This window comes from Macaca nemestrina, chromosome 15 (genome assembly GCF_043159975.1).
Source record: "Macaca nemestrina isolate mMacNem1 chromosome 15, mMacNem.hap1, whole genome shotgun sequence".
NCBI classification, from domain to species: Eukaryota; Metazoa; Chordata; class Mammalia; order Primates; family Cercopithecidae; genus Macaca; species Macaca nemestrina.
Window position 1 is genome coordinate 19845181 of NC_092139.1, and position 18871 is coordinate 19864051.

General features: G+C 45.5%; 2 protein-coding genes across 3 annotated transcripts in view; one reads left to right on the forward strand and one right to left on the reverse strand.

Moving 5' to 3' along the window:
- LOC105496420 (serine/threonine kinase 4) overlaps positions 1-1098 on the reverse strand; it is a 114107-nt gene extending 113009 nt beyond the window's left edge. The window contains exon 1 of the mRNA XM_011766826.2: positions 1080-1098. The gene's annotated coding sequence lies outside the window, so the exon portion shown is untranslated. The remainder of the gene's footprint in view (positions 1-1079) is intronic.
- On the forward strand, positions 479-18804 carry LOC105496421 (translocase of outer mitochondrial membrane 34). 2 transcript variants are annotated; one of them, XM_011766828.2, is made up of 7 exons: positions 479-775; positions 4450-4549; positions 5722-5874; positions 9053-9222; positions 12125-12272; positions 17432-17558; positions 17810-18804. In XM_011766828.2, exons 1-7 carry the CDS (start codon positions 649-651, stop codon positions 17912-17914), a joined length of 930 nt encoding a protein of 309 aa, XP_011765130.1. In that variant the 5' UTR covers positions 479-648; the 3' UTR covers positions 17915-18804. The 2 variants fall into 2 exon arrangements, with proteins under 2 accessions (XP_011765130.1, XP_011765131.1); XM_011766829.3 differs by lacking the exon at positions 479-775 and adding an exon at positions 1296-1640.
- Positions 18805-18871: the final 67 nt, after the last annotated feature.

Here is an 18871-nt window from a genome sequence, read left to right on the forward strand (position 1 = left end):
GAGATTCATCGCTATATGTTGACTTTGACCCCATCAATCCACCTGTGCATTCATTTATTAAATAAATAAATATAGAGCACTAGGTGCCAGGTACTTTCTAGCCTTGGAACCTTTGCACTTACCATCCCTCTGGCTGGAACAGCATTCCCTAAATCTTGTCTGGTCTCAGCTCAATTATTACCCCATGAGAAAGGCCTTCCCTCATCCCCTTATTTAAATTAGCCCACACGTGGTCACTTTCCATTGCATTATCCTGTTTTGTTTTCCTTACAACACTAATCACAGGAAATTAGAGTCTTCGTTTGCTTATCAGTTAATTGCCTGTGGGGACCCCACTAGGACATAATCTCCCTGATAGCGGGGCCGGCCTCCCTCCCTGCGTCATTCACAGCATTCTAGCAACGCAGGGAGCCCAGAGCATGCAGCCGCCCGGCGTGCAAGAGTCGTCTAAATTCCAAACCGAGCACGCGCAGAGGGCGGGGCGCGCCGGGCCTCCAGGTCTCACAGGCCCCGCCTCCGGCCCGCCCCCTCGCCGCTAGGTTCGCTGTGGGGCGGAGATATTCGCCGCCGGCGCTTCCCTCCGGACGCTGTCCCGCACCACACGACGACGGACGGAAGGCGCCCCCAACTCGCTGGCCTGGCGCCGGGATGGCCCCCAAATTCCCAGACTCTGTGGAGAAGCTCCGCGCCGCCGGCAATGAGAGTTTCCGCAACGGCCAGTACGCCGAGGCCTCCGCGCTCTACGGCCGCGCGCTGCGGGTGCTGCAGGCGCAAGGTACGACCCCGGCCCCCTTCTCACCCCCGGGCCTGCTTCTCCAACCCCCGCAACCCCCGCCCGGGCCTAGCGCTGCCCGCGGCCAGCGGTCCTGCGCGGCCCCCCCACCCTTCCAGCCCCTTCCGACTCCGGCATCCTACCAGAAACTTCCTCGGCCCTTTCTTTCCACCTGCTTGTTAACTACCCTGTTGGCCCCTTCCTAAGTTATTTAGGCCTCGTTCTGAGCCCTAAGGATGGAGCTAAACCCTCCTCCCCCGCAGCGATTCATTTTTCAGTTAGTATTTGTTGAGTAGCTGTTACATACCTCCTGTGTAACAAGACACAAGAAGTCCCTTCTCTCAAGGACGGCGCATTCTTGTGGGGGCGGTGGGGAGGCCGTGAGTCTTAAGCGAGTCAGTAAGTAAACCAGACCTGTGGGATAATCAGGGTTAGGAAGAAGACAGATAGGGTGATGTGATAGAGTTGACTGGAGCGGGAGATCAACGGCAGCATCTCTGAAGAAGTGATATTTAAGGTGATGTCTAAATGATGGGAAGCCAAGCGCACAAGGCTTTCGGTCCTGAAGGGAACTGCAATGAGAAAGGCCCCCCAGACGATATAAACATGGTGTGTTTCAGGGGTCAAAGCATAGTGAGCCAGGGCAGAGAATAGGAGGACATGAGGTCAGTTAGGAAGGCAGACCCTTATTTATTGTGGAGGGGTTTTAAACCCTGCTAAGGAATTTGGATTTCATGCCAAACTGGAAGCTTGGCATGGAAGCTACTGGAGAGTTGGAAACAGAAGAATAGCATGTTCTTACCAGTTCTCCCAGCGTCCAGCTTTCGTCAGCATACCGCAGGCCTTTGCCCAAAGCCCCTTCTGCAGAGTGAGTTCATCAGAAACCCTCATTGGTTAAAGCCTTGACTTTTGAAAGGAGCCTTGGATCCTGGTTTCTGTGTGTCACCGTTCAGTACCTATTTCCCTTTGCCGCCTTCCTTTTTTTTTCCTTTTGTTAGCTAGCATCTGTTGACTGTTTTACCATGTGCTGGACATTTTAGACATGATCTACTTCGATCTTTTTTATGGCCCTGTGGATAAGACGCTTAGAAAGGAGGAGTCCAAGAGTTAAATTGGCTCCCTTTGACAGTGAAGACATGGAAGAGCCATGATTTGAATATGGATGTTTGATTTTGATGCTAAGTCCAAATTTTTAATCATTTTGCTAGACTTCTCCTCACATCCTCTCCAGATTTCATTCTTTTTTTTTTTTTTTTTTTTTTTTGTCTGCACTTTTTGCAGTTTCAAGTCACTCCTTTGCCCTCTTCTTTTTTCTAGAAAACTCTCCTTTAGGCCCACTTCCTCATGTCAGCCTTGCTTGATGAAGTTGCTGAGGAAGCTGAGGTACTGATGTTGCTGTCATTTTCATTCATCTCACCACAGCTGGTCTGGAAAAGTTTGTACGTTTGTATGGGTTAATTCTGGGTCCACAGGAAAACTAGCCTGGTATCTAGATTTAGCAAGGACCAGAGTTTGGTTCTGCTGCTGCCGCTACGGATTTTCTAGGTAATTTGGGGCAAGTCTCTTGATTTCTCTGATCAGCCTTCTTGATCATGAAGAGAGCTCAGGGAACAGGCTGACACAATGAACCCTTCCAGCGAGTCTGTGAAGTGATGTCCTCATGTGGTAGGTGGGCACGCGTGATCAGAGCGATTGAGTGACTGTCAGGATGGCAGGGTTGATGCCCTTTCCGCCGCACCACTGCTGTTTCTGACCAACCGTACTCTGGTGACTCAAGATGGATTACAGGTTTTGGGTACTTATACTTAGCTCCTTAAGGACAAGGATGTATTTTACTATTCTTTGTACTTTCCACCTCTGGGCCTGGCAAAACAAGAGGGGAAAACACTTGTTATTGTTGGTATTGAATGAAAGATATCAAATATCAACATGGGAACAGGATACTTAGTGAAATAAGCAAGTTGCAGAAGGATAGGCAGTATGATACCGCTTAGGAAATGCTTTAATAGACAAAATGGTATCTTACCTGTTAACACACACACACACATATAAATGTAGACGAACATGCTTGAAAATGTTACATACCAACTTCAGGATTGTTCTGGCCTCTGGCAGTCTGGGGAGGGAGCACAGGGATAAGGATGGGGATGGCCGGAGTTTTATAAAAAAAAATTTTAAGGGCTGGGTGCCATGGCTCATGCCTATAATCCCAACACTTTGGGAGGCCAGAGTAGGAGGATTTCTTGAGGCTGGGCCTTCAAGACCAACCTGGGCAACAACACAGTGGAACTCTGTCTCTACAAAAAATTTAAAAATTAACTGGGCATGGTGGTACACACCTGTAGTCCTTCCTATCTGTTTGCGAGGCTGAGCTGGGAAGATTGCTTGAGCCCAAGAGTTCGAAGCTGCAGTAAGCTCTGATCGTGCCACTACACTCCAGCCTGGGCAACAGAGTGAGACGCTGTCTCTAAAAATTAAGTTGGGAACTAATATAACATGTGCTAAATCTAGTGGTGGATTCTGAGGTAATGGTTTTCTGTATGTTTCAAAATTTTCAAAAAGAGACCCTGTTTTCAATTCTTTTTAAAATTATGGCCCACACTAGTGGGTCTGAAGTGGTTGAAAATTATCTTTAAAAATAAAAACCATTATTGGTTGGGCACGGTGGCTCATGCCTGTAATCCCAGTACTTCGGGAGGCCGAGGCGGATGGATTGCTGAGGTCAGGAGTTCAAGACCAGCTTGGCCAACATGGTGAAACCCTGTCTCTACCAGGCGTGGTGGTGGGCGCCTGTAACTCCAGCTACTCAGGAGGCTGAGGCAGGAGAATCGCTTGAACCCAGGAGGCGGAGTTGCAGTGAGCGGAGATCACTCCAGTGCACTCCGGCCTGGGTAACAGAGTGGGACTGTCTCAAAAATAAATAAAGATCATTGTGGCCACAGTGAAGGACTTGAGCCTCTGCGATTCCTGAGGGTAAGGACTGCCTTTAGGAAAATGTCTAATAATTCTCCCCATGGGGTAGCTTAAGGCTTTTTCCTGATAAAAGTTCTTGTACTCCCATCACACCCAGCTCTATTATCATTTCCCTGACAAAGTCCTCTCTGGCTTGACGAGGTAAAACTAGTCTCATGTCTTTCATGGGTCTTTCGTGTCCCTACAACTTTTGGTCAATTCGTTTATCATAGCGTTTATCATCTTGTTCTCTTTCTTTATTTCCTTCCTCCCCTTCCTCTCCATCCTTTCCTTCCTCTCCATCCTTTCCTTCCTCTCCTTCCCTCTTTCTTTCTTTCCTTTCTTTCTTGGATTTAAATGCTTTTTATAATAAAATACACACCCATCCATCCACTTACCCACCCAAACCCAAGTAGTTACAGCATGGATTTCTTTGAGGCAGAAGCTAGTATTTCATGTATATCTTTTGTGTGTTATCAAGTTCAGTGCTGGAATGAGTGAATGAGGAGATACTTGGTTCCCTTTGAATGGCAGAAAGCTCAGTGTCCTTGCTGTCACATAAGAATGACAAACACGCCAGCCCAGCAGACCAACAAGCCTGATCAGGTTATAGTTATCTCTACTGCCTTAACACAAAGCCCAAAGAGCTCTGAGTATGAAATGTATCCTAGTGCCCTGAGGCACCCATTTCCCAGACCGATCATCTTCCCACTCTACCTGGGCAGGTTCTTCAGACCCAGAAGACGAAAGTGTTCTCTTCTCCAACCGAGCAGCGTGTCACTTGAAGGATGGAAACTGCAGAGACTGCATCAAAGATTGCACTTCGTAAGTGGCTGAGGGTAACTTTGGGATGTCTGAGCGTCTCAGAAGAGGAGGCTGGGTTAATCTGGCTTGTTTCTTCTTTAGAAGGATCCCATCAATTACATCTGGGACAGATATTAAGAAAGTGTCACTGAGTTTCACCAGGTTACTGAGAATGGGAATCTCTACTTGGTCCTTATGGCCCCTGACTTGCGTCTTTGGAGTCTTGGCTCCACTGCCGAAACAGGAGTGGGATGGGAAGTTAGAAGTAGGCCTTAAAGTCTTTGTGAGATTTGAAACCTGGGGATGAGGTGGAGTTGCAGACCAGTAACTGGCTTGCCCAGGTGTTTTTCAGGGATGGGAGTATGTGAGGGGAAGGGAGCAAAGGAAAGAAGGAGGAATAGAGGTTAATAGACGTCTCAGAAGAAGCAAGGAGAAAGGAAAAAAATGGTATTCATGAATGACCAGTTTTAGAGGACACTGAACAATGTTTCATACCTCTTTTTCTTCAAGCCAGTCTAATATTCTTTTATCATCATTAAACTCGTGCACATTTACCTGAAATGTGTTCTCAGATCTGTTGTCCTGTGACATTGCTTTAGATTCATGCCCTGGTGATAGCCAGGAGAGCAGGAGGGGTGTGAGCATACTCACGGAGCCTGTATTGAATTAATTTGTACCAGGCCCTGTGCTAGATTTTTCTCTTTGAATGTTCACGACCAACCTGTGGGGTACGTTTACCATGTGTCCCAGGCCAGAACTTAGTTGCTGAGGGTTGGGGCAGTAAAGTGATTTATCTGGGTCACATAGTTAGTGGCAGAGGTGGAATTCAGACAGCACCCCATCTGACTCCAAAGCTTGTTTATTATTCCACTAGACCACAACTGTAAAAACACATGGTAGTGTGAAAGCCATGAGGCGTTTGTTCTTGATTTTGGGGCAATTGAAACTATGAAAATTGATGCACGTGCACACACATTTAACAAAATTCATGTTTCTCTGCCCTCTTTCCCCTCCTCACTTCAGGCTAAGTTGAAAAATCCCTGTTCTGAGGTTTGGCATTTTTAGCTGTGTCTCTCAGCCAGAAATTACTTCCTGTACGCTGAGTGCTCCAGATAACCCTGCCTGGAAGAAACTGTAGGGAAACCCTGGTGGCTCAGCAGCCAGCCAGTTGACATGTTTGCCTCCTATTCTAGAGCACTGGCGTTGGTTCCCTTCAGCATTAAGCCCCTGCTGCGGCGAGCATCTGCTTATGAGGCTCTGGAGAAGTACCCTATGGCCTATGTTGACTATAAGACTGTGCTGCAGATTGATAATAGTGTGACGTCAGCCCTAGAAGGCATCAACAGGTGAGCTCCATTCACAGCAAGTAGTCTCCACAGCAACTCCCTGTCCTTGATTGGCTGCGGGCCATTGCCTTGTCTGTCTTCTGAGGGGATCCCTTTGGCTACACTTAGAAAACTCCCAATGGGCACGTAAGGGAAGGTGTGAAAGGAAAATCTGCTTTTGTATTTAGCAGGTTTTCAGGGAGTCCAAATTACTGAGATTGATTGATTGATTTTTGCCTACATGTGCCTCGCAGTATCTATGTGCACAGTAATATTTATTGTGCACTGTTTAAGGTATTGTGCCAGGTTCAGTGGGGGATACCAAAATGAGAAAGAGATACAGACCTCACTTATCTTTAAAGCGCTAACTCTAACTGGAAGAATAAGACACAAGCCCAAGCAGCTATGACAAGTCTAAAAGGATATGGTTTGTGGACATGGTTCAGTATGTTGCACTGTGACCCCTCCAAGAGGTTCCCCAGATGCAATTCCTTTCTGGTCTCTGAGCAGTAATTGGCTTTTATCTCATGGATATTGCCATTTGTATAACTGATCATGTTTCCCCTCTGCGTGTGCAGCTAGAAAGCCAAACGCTATACAAATAGCAAACCCTTAACAGGACTTCATGATGTATTTAGTGCTTTATTGCTGGCTTGACTTGTCTACCAGCATTCTTTGTTTTCTCTTTGCCTCCTTTTTAATTTATCTGATTTCACAAAATCTACCAATTACGTGACAGACTTTGCTCTAGGACCTGGGCTGATGACTGAGACATACCTCTTCCTACCCTCATAGAGGTCCTGGTCTCAAGAAGGACACCAGTCAGTAAGAGGCAAGCACAGTACAACATGATAAGTGCCATGGTAGGAGGCAGGACAGGGGGCTCTGAGGCCAGAAAGGAGCCACCTAGCTAGCTGAGAGGGAGAAGGGGAGGCCAGAGAGAGCTTTTTAGAGGAGATGAGCTAAGATTGAGAGATATGGGGTAGGGGGCTAGCCAGAAGACAGAGCAGCGTGTGCAAGGGTAAGCAAGCATGACAGATCACAGGAATTGTAAGAAGTTGGTTTCACATGGTGCTGCAGGTAGCAGCTCAGCTTGGGACAGGTTGATGAGGCCAAGTCACACAAGACCCAGTGTTCAGAGGCTTGGACTTAATCCTGAGCAAGTGAGGCTTTATGAAAAGGTCTGTAGCAGTGGAGCAACATGAGCAGAGTTGTATTTTAGAGAAAAACTCTTTGCTGCCATGTTGAGGGATGATACGAAGGGCAACAGGATGGAAGGGAGCCATGCAACAATCCAGGGAGAGGGTGGAGAGAAAACAATGGGACCAGTCAGGGGACGTGTAGGAAATATATCAACAAGCTTTAGTGGTTGCAGGGTAGCAAGAAGGGAGGAATAGAAGAAGGCACTCAGATTGTTGACATTCAGTCGGAGGTGACTGTGGGACATGAGACTAGAGATGTAATTAAAACGGTTGGGTATTCACATGGAGCAAAGGAAGAAAATACAGATCAGACATACGGATTTGAGGGTCATCAGCATAGAGGTGGATTAGGGCTGTGAGAGAGAAAAAGAACATCACAGCAAGTGGGAAGAGGATGGAGCTTTGAGAAACTCCAGCATTTGAGGGACTTACAGAGGAACAGCAGCTGGAGAGGTGGAAGGAAACAGGGCAATTATGTCCCAAGGGAAGGAGTACTACAAGAAGGATGGAGACATCATTAGTGTCAGGTGTTCCGAGGAGCTTACATTAAAGGTTTAGCAATGAAGTCACCGGTGGCTCTGATGGAAGCTAGTCAGTGGGATCGGGAGCCAGAGGGCAATGCTTTCAGAAAGTCAGGCTTGAAGGGAGGCTGGGGAGTGTAGCTGTGATGGCAAGGGGTGTCCAGTATGGTTTTATTAGGTGAGGAAAAAGTTAAAGGGACTTAAATGCTGATGGTTGGAGTTAGTAGGAGGGATGAAGATGTGGGAGAGGGAGGTGCTGCCTGGGTGTGGTCCCTGAAAGAGGTAAGATCAGAAGAATGAATGTAAAATTATATATATATAATTTTATATATTACATTTTATATATAATCATATATATATATATATATGTATATATAATTATATGTATCTGGAGATGGGATCCAGAGCCTAGGTGGGAGGATTAGTCCCATTGTCTCTTCTATTGTGACAGGAGAGAAATAGGAAGGATTGGGCACCCAGGCAGGTAGGTTTGTATTTGGGGTATGAGGAAGTTTGCTCTAAAAAAGGGGAAGGGCCAGGGAACAGGTTTGAGGAGAGTAGAGGTTTGAAATAGCTTGCTTGGCCGCCAGGAAAACAGCCTAGCCCGAGAGATCTTGGAATTTGTGGTGATATCAGTCTGTGGTTTTTATTCTTATAATATAGGAAACATGGTTGTAGGAGCAGAAAAAGTATACAGTTAGCTTTATTCATTCATTCAACACATAACCGATTGGGCCCTGGTGGTTGCCAGGTGATATACCAGGTGCTGGAGATCAGTTGACAGAATGAACTTGGGCCCTGGGTGGCATTTTAAGCTGAAATCTAAAGAATAAGTTGGAGTTAGCCAGGCCTGGAAGGTGGCAATCTTTTTCCAAAATGGAAATGATTGTTCTGGGTAGAGGAAAAAGCATGTGCAAAGTCGTGAACGGAAGGATCAGAAGGGAATGTGGCTCACAGTGAAGGGGGACAGGAAAGGGTGGGGACCAGATCTCACAGGCCACATTAGCCTAGGGAATTGGGAACCCCTGAGGAGTTGTAAGATTTGAGAATGACGTAAGCTTTGCATTTTTTAAAAAGCCTGAGCATTAAACAAATGTCAGGTGCTTGCATGGTTGTGCACTCGATTCATTGATAAAATATGAAACAAAACGTACGATTCTTTCTTGGAGAAATTATAGTCTTTTTGGATCACGGTTTAAGTATCCTTAACAAGCAACAGATCCCCACTTTAAAGGTAACATAGTTTGATCAAGCTCAAGGAGTGTCATGGTGACTGATCTGAGATGGCGTTTATGGGTGGCAGACTTCTGTTCCTGTATTGCAGCATGTTGGAGGAGCTAAAGAGGTGGTTCTGACAAGGGGGAGGGTGGCAGCTCTGGCTCTTCTGAAAAGGCCTACCTCCCATGGGTGTGTGAAAGGAGAAATATCTTCTTGACCCAGCTGGAAACCTCCCTGCAATCCTGCCTTCCTTTCCAGGATGACCAGAGCTCTCATGGACTCGCTTGGGCCTGAATGGCGCCTGAAGCTGCCCTCTATCCCCTTGGTGCCTGTTTCAGCTCAGAAGAGGTGGAATTCTTTGCCTTCGGAGAACCACAAAGAGATGGCTAAAAGCAAATCCAAAGCAACCACAGCTACAAAGAACAGAGGTGAGCTGTGACACCCTGCCCAGAGTCTTACAATCTCCTGCTATCCGTTTTCTCTAGATTAGTCCTGCAAAAATTGGCATTGTTTAGCTGAGTTATAAAAATAATCTTAGGAACAAAGTATAAAACAAAATAGAAGTCTTCATCTCTTAGAGATTGTTTTCTCAGCTGTATAGTGAGGAGGATGATAAAGTCTTTCTCACAACCATGAGGACTGAATGACATAAGACACATAAAACTCCCAGCCTGGCACATAGGCATGCAGTGTGAGTTCCCTTCTCTTTCCTCTGGTAGTACTTGGGATGTAGTACTTAGGATGTTTTTGGTTGCAAAAACAGAAAGCTCAACATGGTAAAAATAGTATAGGGAATTTATTGACTCATAAAACTGAAAAATCCAGAGAGAATTCAGGCAAGGTTTACTCCAGCAGCTTACTGTATTAACAGACTAACTCCATTTTTCTGTACTTATCTCAGCTTTCTTTTCTGTTGTGTGTCAGCTTTGTCTTTGGCAAGCTTCCCTCCTAGTAGCAAAATAGCTATAGCAATTCCCTTCCTCACATCCATACCCCATGCCTCATGACCCAGAGAAAGGAAGTCTTCCTCTGTTAGCTCACTAGGAAAAGACAGGATTTTTTTCCCCAAAAAACTCTAGCTCACATATTTTCTCAATCGATTTCTCAATCTATTCTGGTCTTCATGGTTATAGGCCATTTCCTGAAGTACACACCATAACCGGGGGATGAGAATTTGTGAGTAGGTCACCCCTGAGGCACCTGCCCCACCTCCAGAGCTAGAGAGTGACGCTTCCCAAGAGCATGTACACTGTGTGAATCCCTGGAGAAGCATGAAGAAGAGAAAGATCCAGGCTGGGCAGCCAAAAACAGGAGACTCCTCACCTCAACTGTGTGAAAGGAAGAGGCCATTTGTCAGGCACTAGGAAGCTCTTTTAATGTTCCAGGGGAATGGTCCCAGCCCAGCAAGCTAGAGATTCAGGCTAGAGGTGCAGAAGGGATCAGAGATGGAGCCCTGCCATGTGTAAGTGACCTTTAGGTGTTAGGGGAGGACAAGAGTTACTCACCTTCTACAGGAGAATCCCTGTCTGGTCATGGGTCGCATTCAGTCTGGTTTGTGGGAGCCTGGTAAGTGTTCCCCACTCTTCTCTAGGATGAAAATGTGGGGTGCTAATGAACCTGATGGCATCAGTGCACCTGCCATTGATTTCATTCTTTCAGGGTCACTGAGCCATGTGCTCCCAGCCACGTGTATGCTAAGCAGTGTGACACAGAGAGGACAGGTAGTCTTGGCCCTCAGGGACCTCTCCGTCAAATGAGGGACTGAGACATGTCAACAGTGTCTTAAAACACAAGGAAGAGGAACATGTGCTTTAGAGTCTTAGTGTTTGAGGATTTCAGGATAGAAACTGACTTAAGTGTGTGAAGGAGTCGGGGAAAGACTCAGAAGGGGTGGCAGTGGAGGTGGAACCTTGAGCTGGACCTCGAAGGAGGTCATCAGGTGGGAAGGGGGGAAGAATCGTTGGCAGAGACAGTGGAGAGAGTGGGGAATGAAAGTGCATGGGGGGAACAGTGGAAATAAGGATGACTGCAGAGTAGTGTGTTGTAGGATGCCAGTGAAGCTGAAGCCCTACTTCGAGAGGAACCCGTGTGCGTGTGCACAGGGAGATGTACACAGGAATGTTCATAGAAGACTGTGATAGCAAAAAACAACTGGAGATAACCCAGATCTCCATAAATGGGAGAATGGACAATTTAGCTGTGGTATTGCAGCAATGAAAATGAAGGAGCTGCAGGTCTGTGCATCAACACAGATGAATCTCAGGAGTATAACATTAAGGGGAAAAAGAAAAACCAAGTCATAAAAGAATACACAGACTTACTTATTCTTCTGTATGAAGTTTGAAAACAAAGCAAACCAAAACTGGTCTGTGGGTACTATTGTATACAGTTAAACGGTTTTAAAAGGTGGGAAAGAAGCACAGAATTGGGGATAATAGTTTCCTCCAGCAGTAGATTGAATTGAGGAGGGTCCCCCAGGACTTCAAAGGTCCTAGTTATGTGGCTTTTCTTTAACTGGGTGATGAATTCACAGTGTAAACCTATATTCTTACCTTGCTCATAAATATTTAGTATTTTGTAAACATCGTTCTAAAAAATTTAAAAAGCAGATGATATGGAGCCGAGGCTGGAATAATTAATTGGGGCCAAGCAGTGAAGGGCCTGTACACCAAGTTGAGCAGCTTGGATTTCACCTTGTTCTCTCTGCTTCCTCTCCTTGAAGGCTGGAGCAGAGCTGCATGTGTTAGATGAGGGAGGATACTCACAGGCTCAGCCCAAACCAGAGATGAGGAATGGCAAGCTCTTCTCCCTTTTTCCCATAGTCCAGAAACTATACCCTTTCTTTACCAGATGCGTATTAATATTTATTTACTTCTTGTCCTGCTTTAAGTATATAGTGTGTTCTGTACTTTCTTACATACTCTCAGATTTGACCCTGAAAATAGCCATCTGTGTAATTAGTATTGCCTCATTTTATTGGTGAGGAAATTGAGGTCCAAAAGTTCTGTAGGTCACACAAGATCTTCCGGCTACCAAGAGGCAGTGACAAGGCTAGAACCTGGGTTGCTTTTTATCGTTTATATACTTTTATGTGCATGCAAAAATGTATTTATATCAGGAGTCCCAGCTTCTTGATGAAAAACTGTTGAATTGCCCCGAAGCTATTAATTGGGGGAAGTCATTAATCAGGAAGGATGATTTACAACAGTGGAGGAAATCTCTGGGAGAGAGGATTGTGAACAGTTTGGAAGGGATGATGCTGAAGAGATCTCACTGATCTCAGTTGGGTGCTGCTCCATGGTTTTTTCCCTCTTCTGAATTTGTATCTAGTGCCTTCTGCTGGGGATGTGGAGAAAGCCAGAGTTCTGAAGGAAGAAGGCAATGAGCTTGTAAAGAAGGGAAACCATAAGAAAGCTATTGAGAAGTACAGTGAAAGCCTCTTGTGTAGTAACCTGGAATCTGCCACGTACAGCAACAGGTATCTCCTACATAGCTGCTGGCCTGGGGCATTTCAGGACACTGGATGTTTTGTTTCATAGTCTACTCTTGGACTTCAGTGGGCCCTTCATCCCTAGCATTTAGTCAAGTATGTTATGGCTGAAAACATGCATCCCTGTCGTGAGCTAGACATGACCAGTGGCATTCATTATCTCAAAAGGGTAGAAACTGAGGGATGCCAAATGGTAGCCTGGGCTTTGTTGGCCCCTGTCCCCAGAATTTTCATAAGCATATAATGTAAGTAAAAGCAGTGTGCTTGCTCTGCAACACAACCCTAACACAAGCCTCTTAGCCTGTCCACTCCACCACGCTGCTCCCTACCCTTCTCCAAGACCCTCCTGTTAGAAATTTTGGCATCATTTCTGTCTGAGAGCACTGACCCAGAAGCCAAAGTGTGAGGTAACCATTGCCTGGCCTGAGAGCAAGAAGGACGGGTACAGTCTAGCCTGAAGGGTTAGACTTGTGGGCCTGTAGAAAGCCCTGCACCAGGAGCTGCCGTCAGTGATCACTGACAGAGCCTAGGAGCTAGGGCACGGTCCCTTCACTGTGTAGGAGGGACTGTTCTGCAACAATGCTCGGAGGTACTACAGGTGGTCTTTCTGTTTTAGTGTTGAGAAAATTGAGGCTCAGAGAAGGAAAGGTTTTGCCTTCAACTCACCCAGCCAGTAAATGTTGGCACCAAAATTGGAATCTGACTTCAACAGGATCTTCCTGTTACTTTTACTCTCAGAACCTTGAAACGTTCAGCAAGAGCCCATATCAAAACCAAATGCTTAGTATAAAACATTTATTATAAAATGTTATAAATCTGTTTATCCTTCCCTATCAGTATACATGTATCACTCTCTAGTTCAAAAATCTTGGATCTAATGTAGACACATTGTTCCTTATTCCAAACTCTTGAGATAAAATGTGTTTTCCAGCCACAGTGGCTCAATGCCTGTAATCCCAACACTTTGGGAGGCTGAGGCGGGAGGATCACTTGAGATCAGGAGTTCGAGACCAGCCTGGCCAACACGGCAAAACGCCATCTCTACTGAAAATACAAAAAATCAGCTGGGCGCCGTGGCACATGCCTGTGATCCCAGCTACTCGGGAGGCTGAGGCAGGAGAATCACTTGAACCCAGGAGGCAGAGGTTACAGTGAGCCAAGATCATGCCACTGCACTCCAGCCTGGGTGACAGAGTGAGACTCGATTGTCACAAAAAAAAAAAAAAAAAGAAGTGTTTTCCACTTCAGTGAGGTAATATGGTCTGAATTATGTAACACTCCAGCAGCATCTGGGGCAGCTTGCAGAAGTATTTCTGCCAGTGAAACTTGGAAATTCCATGTTCACATGGGGTGGAATAGAGAAACGAAGTAGCTTCATGTCAGTTCAGATCAGGTTTTGCTGCCCAATGAGTTGGAAAGATAACTTGTAATTTTAAAGCTTATATTTTGGAATTTTGCACCTGTGGTTTTATTGCTGATTGGACCAGAGGGGCCTCAATCTGCCAGGCTAATTTGAAAAAGAAGCCTGCAGCCTATTTGTTTCATATTTGTGCGGCATCTTCTAACTCCTCTATCTCTGGGCCCTCTTTCACCTTGCTTACCTTATGCTGCTAGACACCTCCATTAACTCATTTTTCTGGATCATTGCCACATTTGGAGCTGTGTTTTGTCTTGTTTAGATACCGTTCTTCATGCAGGTGTCTGCGCCACACTGTTTTAATTACTTTTGCTTTATAATATCTTATAAGGCTGGTCTTTTCTTCATTCTTCTTAATCAGAGCATTCCTAGTATTTGCCCATGTTTGTTCTTCTAGCTAAACCTTCAGATCATTTGGCAAATTCCAAAAAATGTTTTGTTGGACAGCTTTTGGTTGTGATTGCATTGGATTTATAATTTAATCTAGAGGACTAATGACAAAATGAATTTTTAGGCATTGTGGCTAACATTTTACCACATCCTGGAACGTCTTGAACATAGTCTAATGCTCCACCTCATGTACACCCATCTGAATGACACAGTGCCTAGGCTTTGGCTTACTTTGGCTCCCTTTGTGCAGGTGACATCTGAGTGCATAGCACCTACAACTTGCCAGCCCTGAAACAGCTCTCATAAGAATCTCATTTGTACTCACAGCAGTTCTTCAGCTTAGGTCATTGTCCTGTATTACCTAATCAGGCTCAGAAAGATGAATTAATGACCACAAAGTTAAACAACTAATACTTGATGGCTGGGATTTAAGCCAGATCTTTGTGACTCCAAGGCTTATTTCCCTTTCACTCACTCGTGTTATTTCCCAACCCCTTTGTAATTAAAACCCTTCTGACTGGATACAGAGTCAGTTCATTTACCAAAAGTCAAGGGTGTTTGTTTTATTACCTGAAGTTACGCATTTTGATCATCTTAAATATAGTCTTGAGAAGTCTCATATGCCCCTAGTAATCACTACCTTTCTATTCTGAAGTCACAATACAGTGCATAATGCTTTCACTGGTTCCTCTACTTCCCAGACACTTGGCTATTTCTTTAAATTGCCAAGCCTATGGGGAGGAAACTTTAGTTTCCTTAGAATTCCTCTATGTTCAGGCTGGGCACGGTGGCTCATGCCTGTAATCCCAGCACTTTGGGAGGCCGAGGTGGGCAGATCACTTGAAGTCAGGAGTTTGAGACCAGGCTGGCCAACATGCTGAAACCCCATCTCTACCAAAAAATACAAAAGTTAGCTGGGCATGGTGGTGCGTACCTGTAATCCCAGCTACTCGGGAGGCTGAAGTGAGAGAATCGCTTGAACCCAGGAGGTGGAGGTTGCAGTGAGCTGTGATCATGCCACTGCACTCCAACCTGGGGACAGAGCGAGACCCTGTCTCCAAAAAAAAAAGGAATTCCTCTGTGTTCAAAGTTCAAAACAGGGGCTACTATTCTAAAACTTGGTGGTTTACAACAACCATTTTATTTTGCTTGTAATTTATGAGTCAGGAATTAGGGAAGGGCAGTTCTCATTTGGGGTCTTTCATGCAGGGTCAGCAAGATGGTAGCTGGGGCTGGAATCCTCTAAAGCCTTCTTCCTCGATTGTCTGGCAGCCGGGCTGCCTGACTCAAATGGCTGGGCGATGGAACTGCTAGAGCAAGCTGGCACCTCTTTCCACTTTCTTAGCAGCCTTTTCATGTGTGCTGGCGTGAGCTTCCTGAGAGCGTGGTGGCCTCAGAGTAGGTGGCTTCTTCCCTGTCAGTTCAAGGCTCCAAGAGCGAGTGTTTCCAGAGACCAAGGTGGAAGCTGCAAGGCCTGTTATGACCTAACCTTGGAAGTCACATCGTTTCCCTTCCTCTGTGCTCTGTTGGTCAGAGCAGTCACAGAGCCTACCTGAATTCAAAGAGAGAGAGCAGATACCCCTCCGCCTCTCAGTGGGAGGAGTGCCAAAGAATTTGTGCCTGTCTTTTAAGTTGTTACAAGGAGAAGGTTTTTCTCTCTGTTAATTTATAAATTCCATGCAATCACAAAGGAATAGTCGAATTTTCTTCTTTAAATTCATGGTAAGTTTGTTAGAAAAAAATGAGAACACCAACATGAGAGAATCTGATGTGTGATAAAGTCTGGGGCAAAGAGAGATTATTTAATAAGAGGTGTTGGGTTAGCCAGGTTAGAGTTAAACATGAATCCTACCTTCTTATTTTAAAGTAAATTCTAAGTGGATCGCAGTTTGGAATGTAAAAAGCGAAACCATTAAGTTATAGAAGAACATACGGATTAACTGTCTTCCAGTGGGGAAGGTATTCTTATGTGAAGGGAAAAAAATGTTACAGAAGTCGTTAAAGGAAAAGTTAGAGAAGTTTGATTTCATAAGATTAAAAACCCTTATGTAAAGATGTTCAGCTTTACCCACAACTAAGCAACTAAGACAGTGAGATACTGTTTCCATATTGGCATACATTAAAATTTAAGACCCAAAGTTGGTACAGTTGTAGGAAAATAGGCTCTGTCAATAACTATTCAGCTTTTTTGGAAAGCATTTTGGCAGTAACAATCAGATTTTTTTTTTTTAAGAGATGGGGTCTCCCTATGTTGCCCAGGCTGCTCTCAAACTCCTGGGCTCAGTTGATCTTCCCACCTTGGCCTCCCAAAGTGCTGGGATTATAAGCATGAGCCACCGCACCTGGCCAATCATATTTTAAAATGCATGTATATTTGGATACAGCAGTCCCTTGCACAAGGATGTTCGTCATGGCATCATTTATTTACAAACTGGAAACAATGAAAAATACCTCTCAATAGGAAATTGGTAAAACAAATTATGCTACATCCAACTTAGTGAATACCTGCACCCACTGAAAACAGTGAGGTGGAACAGATGAACTTATGTAATGAGCGCCCAGACATCTGACGGTTTGTTTTTAGTGACTGTGTTTGGAGAGAAGGACTAGATCTGAATGAGGAAGATATACATACACATGCACTTTTTTTTAACCCACAGATGCAGAATATATTGTTGTATGGATGCACATGACTTTTTTCCAACATTTTATTATGAAAATGTTCAAAATATAGGAAAGTTGAAAGACTTGTACATTGAACACCCATATACCTACCATCTAAATTATCCAATTAGTATTGTTACATTGCCTAATCACTGTGTAGCCATCTGTTGGTCTATATTATTGTCTTTGATGCACTTCAGAGTAAATTGCAAACGTCTTTACATTTCACCCCATGTCAGCATTATATCATTAGAGTTCAGTAGTTTTTATTTTTTTTTTTTCCCTTAAAGTAGATAATTTTTTAATCTGTCAGGGGAAAGGTTTCAGGAAACCTTTTCTTTGCTTGAAAGAGCTCAGTATAGGAGAGTGAAGTACAGCATGATATAATTAGATGAGATCAAGCTCTGGAGTCCCGTGAACAAACCGCCTGCCTATTTGAATCCTGGGTCTGCCCCTCAGTACTGGCGGTACCTGGCCCAAGTTCGTTTACCGTTCTGAGCCAGCATGTTTCATCTGTGAAAAAGGCTAGGATTGTTGTGAGGATTTAAGAAGACATAAAGTAGCCAGCACAGAGTAGGTGTTCGGCAAATTGGAGATCACTTCTCAGACTACTCCACGGCATGTGGGTGGCCCATAAGAAGTGACTGAAACCTCCAAAATGGTCTTTCTCCTTCAGAGCGCTCTGCTATTTGGTCCTGAAGCAGTACACAGAAGCAGTGAAGGACTGCACAGAAGCCCTCAAGCTGGATGGAAAGAACGTGAAGGCATTCTACAGACGGGCTCAAGCCCACAAAGCACTCAAGGTAAAAAAAAAAAAAAAAAAAATATCCTGGCTAAAAGGTCCCAACATAGCTACAGAGATTTATGCCAGTGGCACTGTTCATAGGGTATAGCCAAGCTGAGGCAATATCTGCAGCTTTAACTTCTCATCCTGAGCCCAGGATAACTCAGAGCAGGCCTGTGGGCTGGGGTTTGCAAACACTTTGCTGCCTCAGCAGCTATCCCCACCCCAGTCCGAGAACCTTCCCCACACTCCTGTCTTTTCTTCTATTAGGACTATAAATCCAGCTTTGCAGACATCAGCAACCTCCTACAGATTGAGCCTAGGAATGGTCCTGCACAGAAGTTGCGGCAGGAAGTGAAGCAGAACCTACACTAAAATCCCAACAGGGCAGCCGGAACCCCTGCCTGACCTTACCCAGAGAAGCCACGGGTCACCTGCTCTGTGCCCGCTCCTGAAACCCAGCATGCCCCAAGTGAGCTCTGAAGCCCCCTCCTCAGCCCCTTGATGGCCTTCCACCCTGTAAGAGGCGTTGCTTGTTCAAATTAAGCTCAGTGTAGTCAAACACAGACATGGTGGTTGCGCCAGAAAGGTCCCCACTAGGGCTAAGCGTGAAGCTGAAGCCCTGTCTCCATTCCCCCAACCCAGCTAGCTGATCACACCAACAGATCCTCATCAGCAAAGCGTTCGGCTTTGTCCTGCCCAAGTGTGCTGCAGACTGAGTGCTGCCCTTGTAGCTTCCCCAGACCCCACCTCACTGCAGTCCATCTGAACAACCTGAGCTCCCGGGCAGGGGTGGGAGGAGGGGGATAAACCTAAGGCCCTGATCCAAAGCAGCCTGTTGAGCTGGTTCTCCAGGGCTGCAGTCTCTCCAGGTATACAGCTGCTGTCCCTGCCCTGTCCTGTCCTTTCCTTGCACACTCTCCTGTGTCTGAGCCCCAGTGCCTTCTGTGCAGGCCCTGCTTTGGTGGGAAGGCGGAGCCCTGACCCTTGGACAGCTGTCCTTGACTCTGTGCTGCTGCCTTCCGCAGAGAGGCACCTAAGCTGATGAAAGAGCCCAGTGATTGTGGCCACTCCTCCTCGAGGTGGGAGTGGGAGAGAGGCCTCCTTGGTCAGTGTCCTGCTTTCTGGGCAGGGACTTGGCTTTTTGTTCCAACAGTGGCCTTCTCCGGGCTTCATAATTCTTTGTAATATGTTGAAGTTAATTTGAACTGACTGATTTTGTTGAATTGTGTGTTTAAGCTGTTGCATTAAAAGGCTTTCTTCTACATCAGTGTCTGCTGTGCTTTCATTTATGCCTTTTCAGCTTTGCACCTGGAACTTTGTAGTAATAAT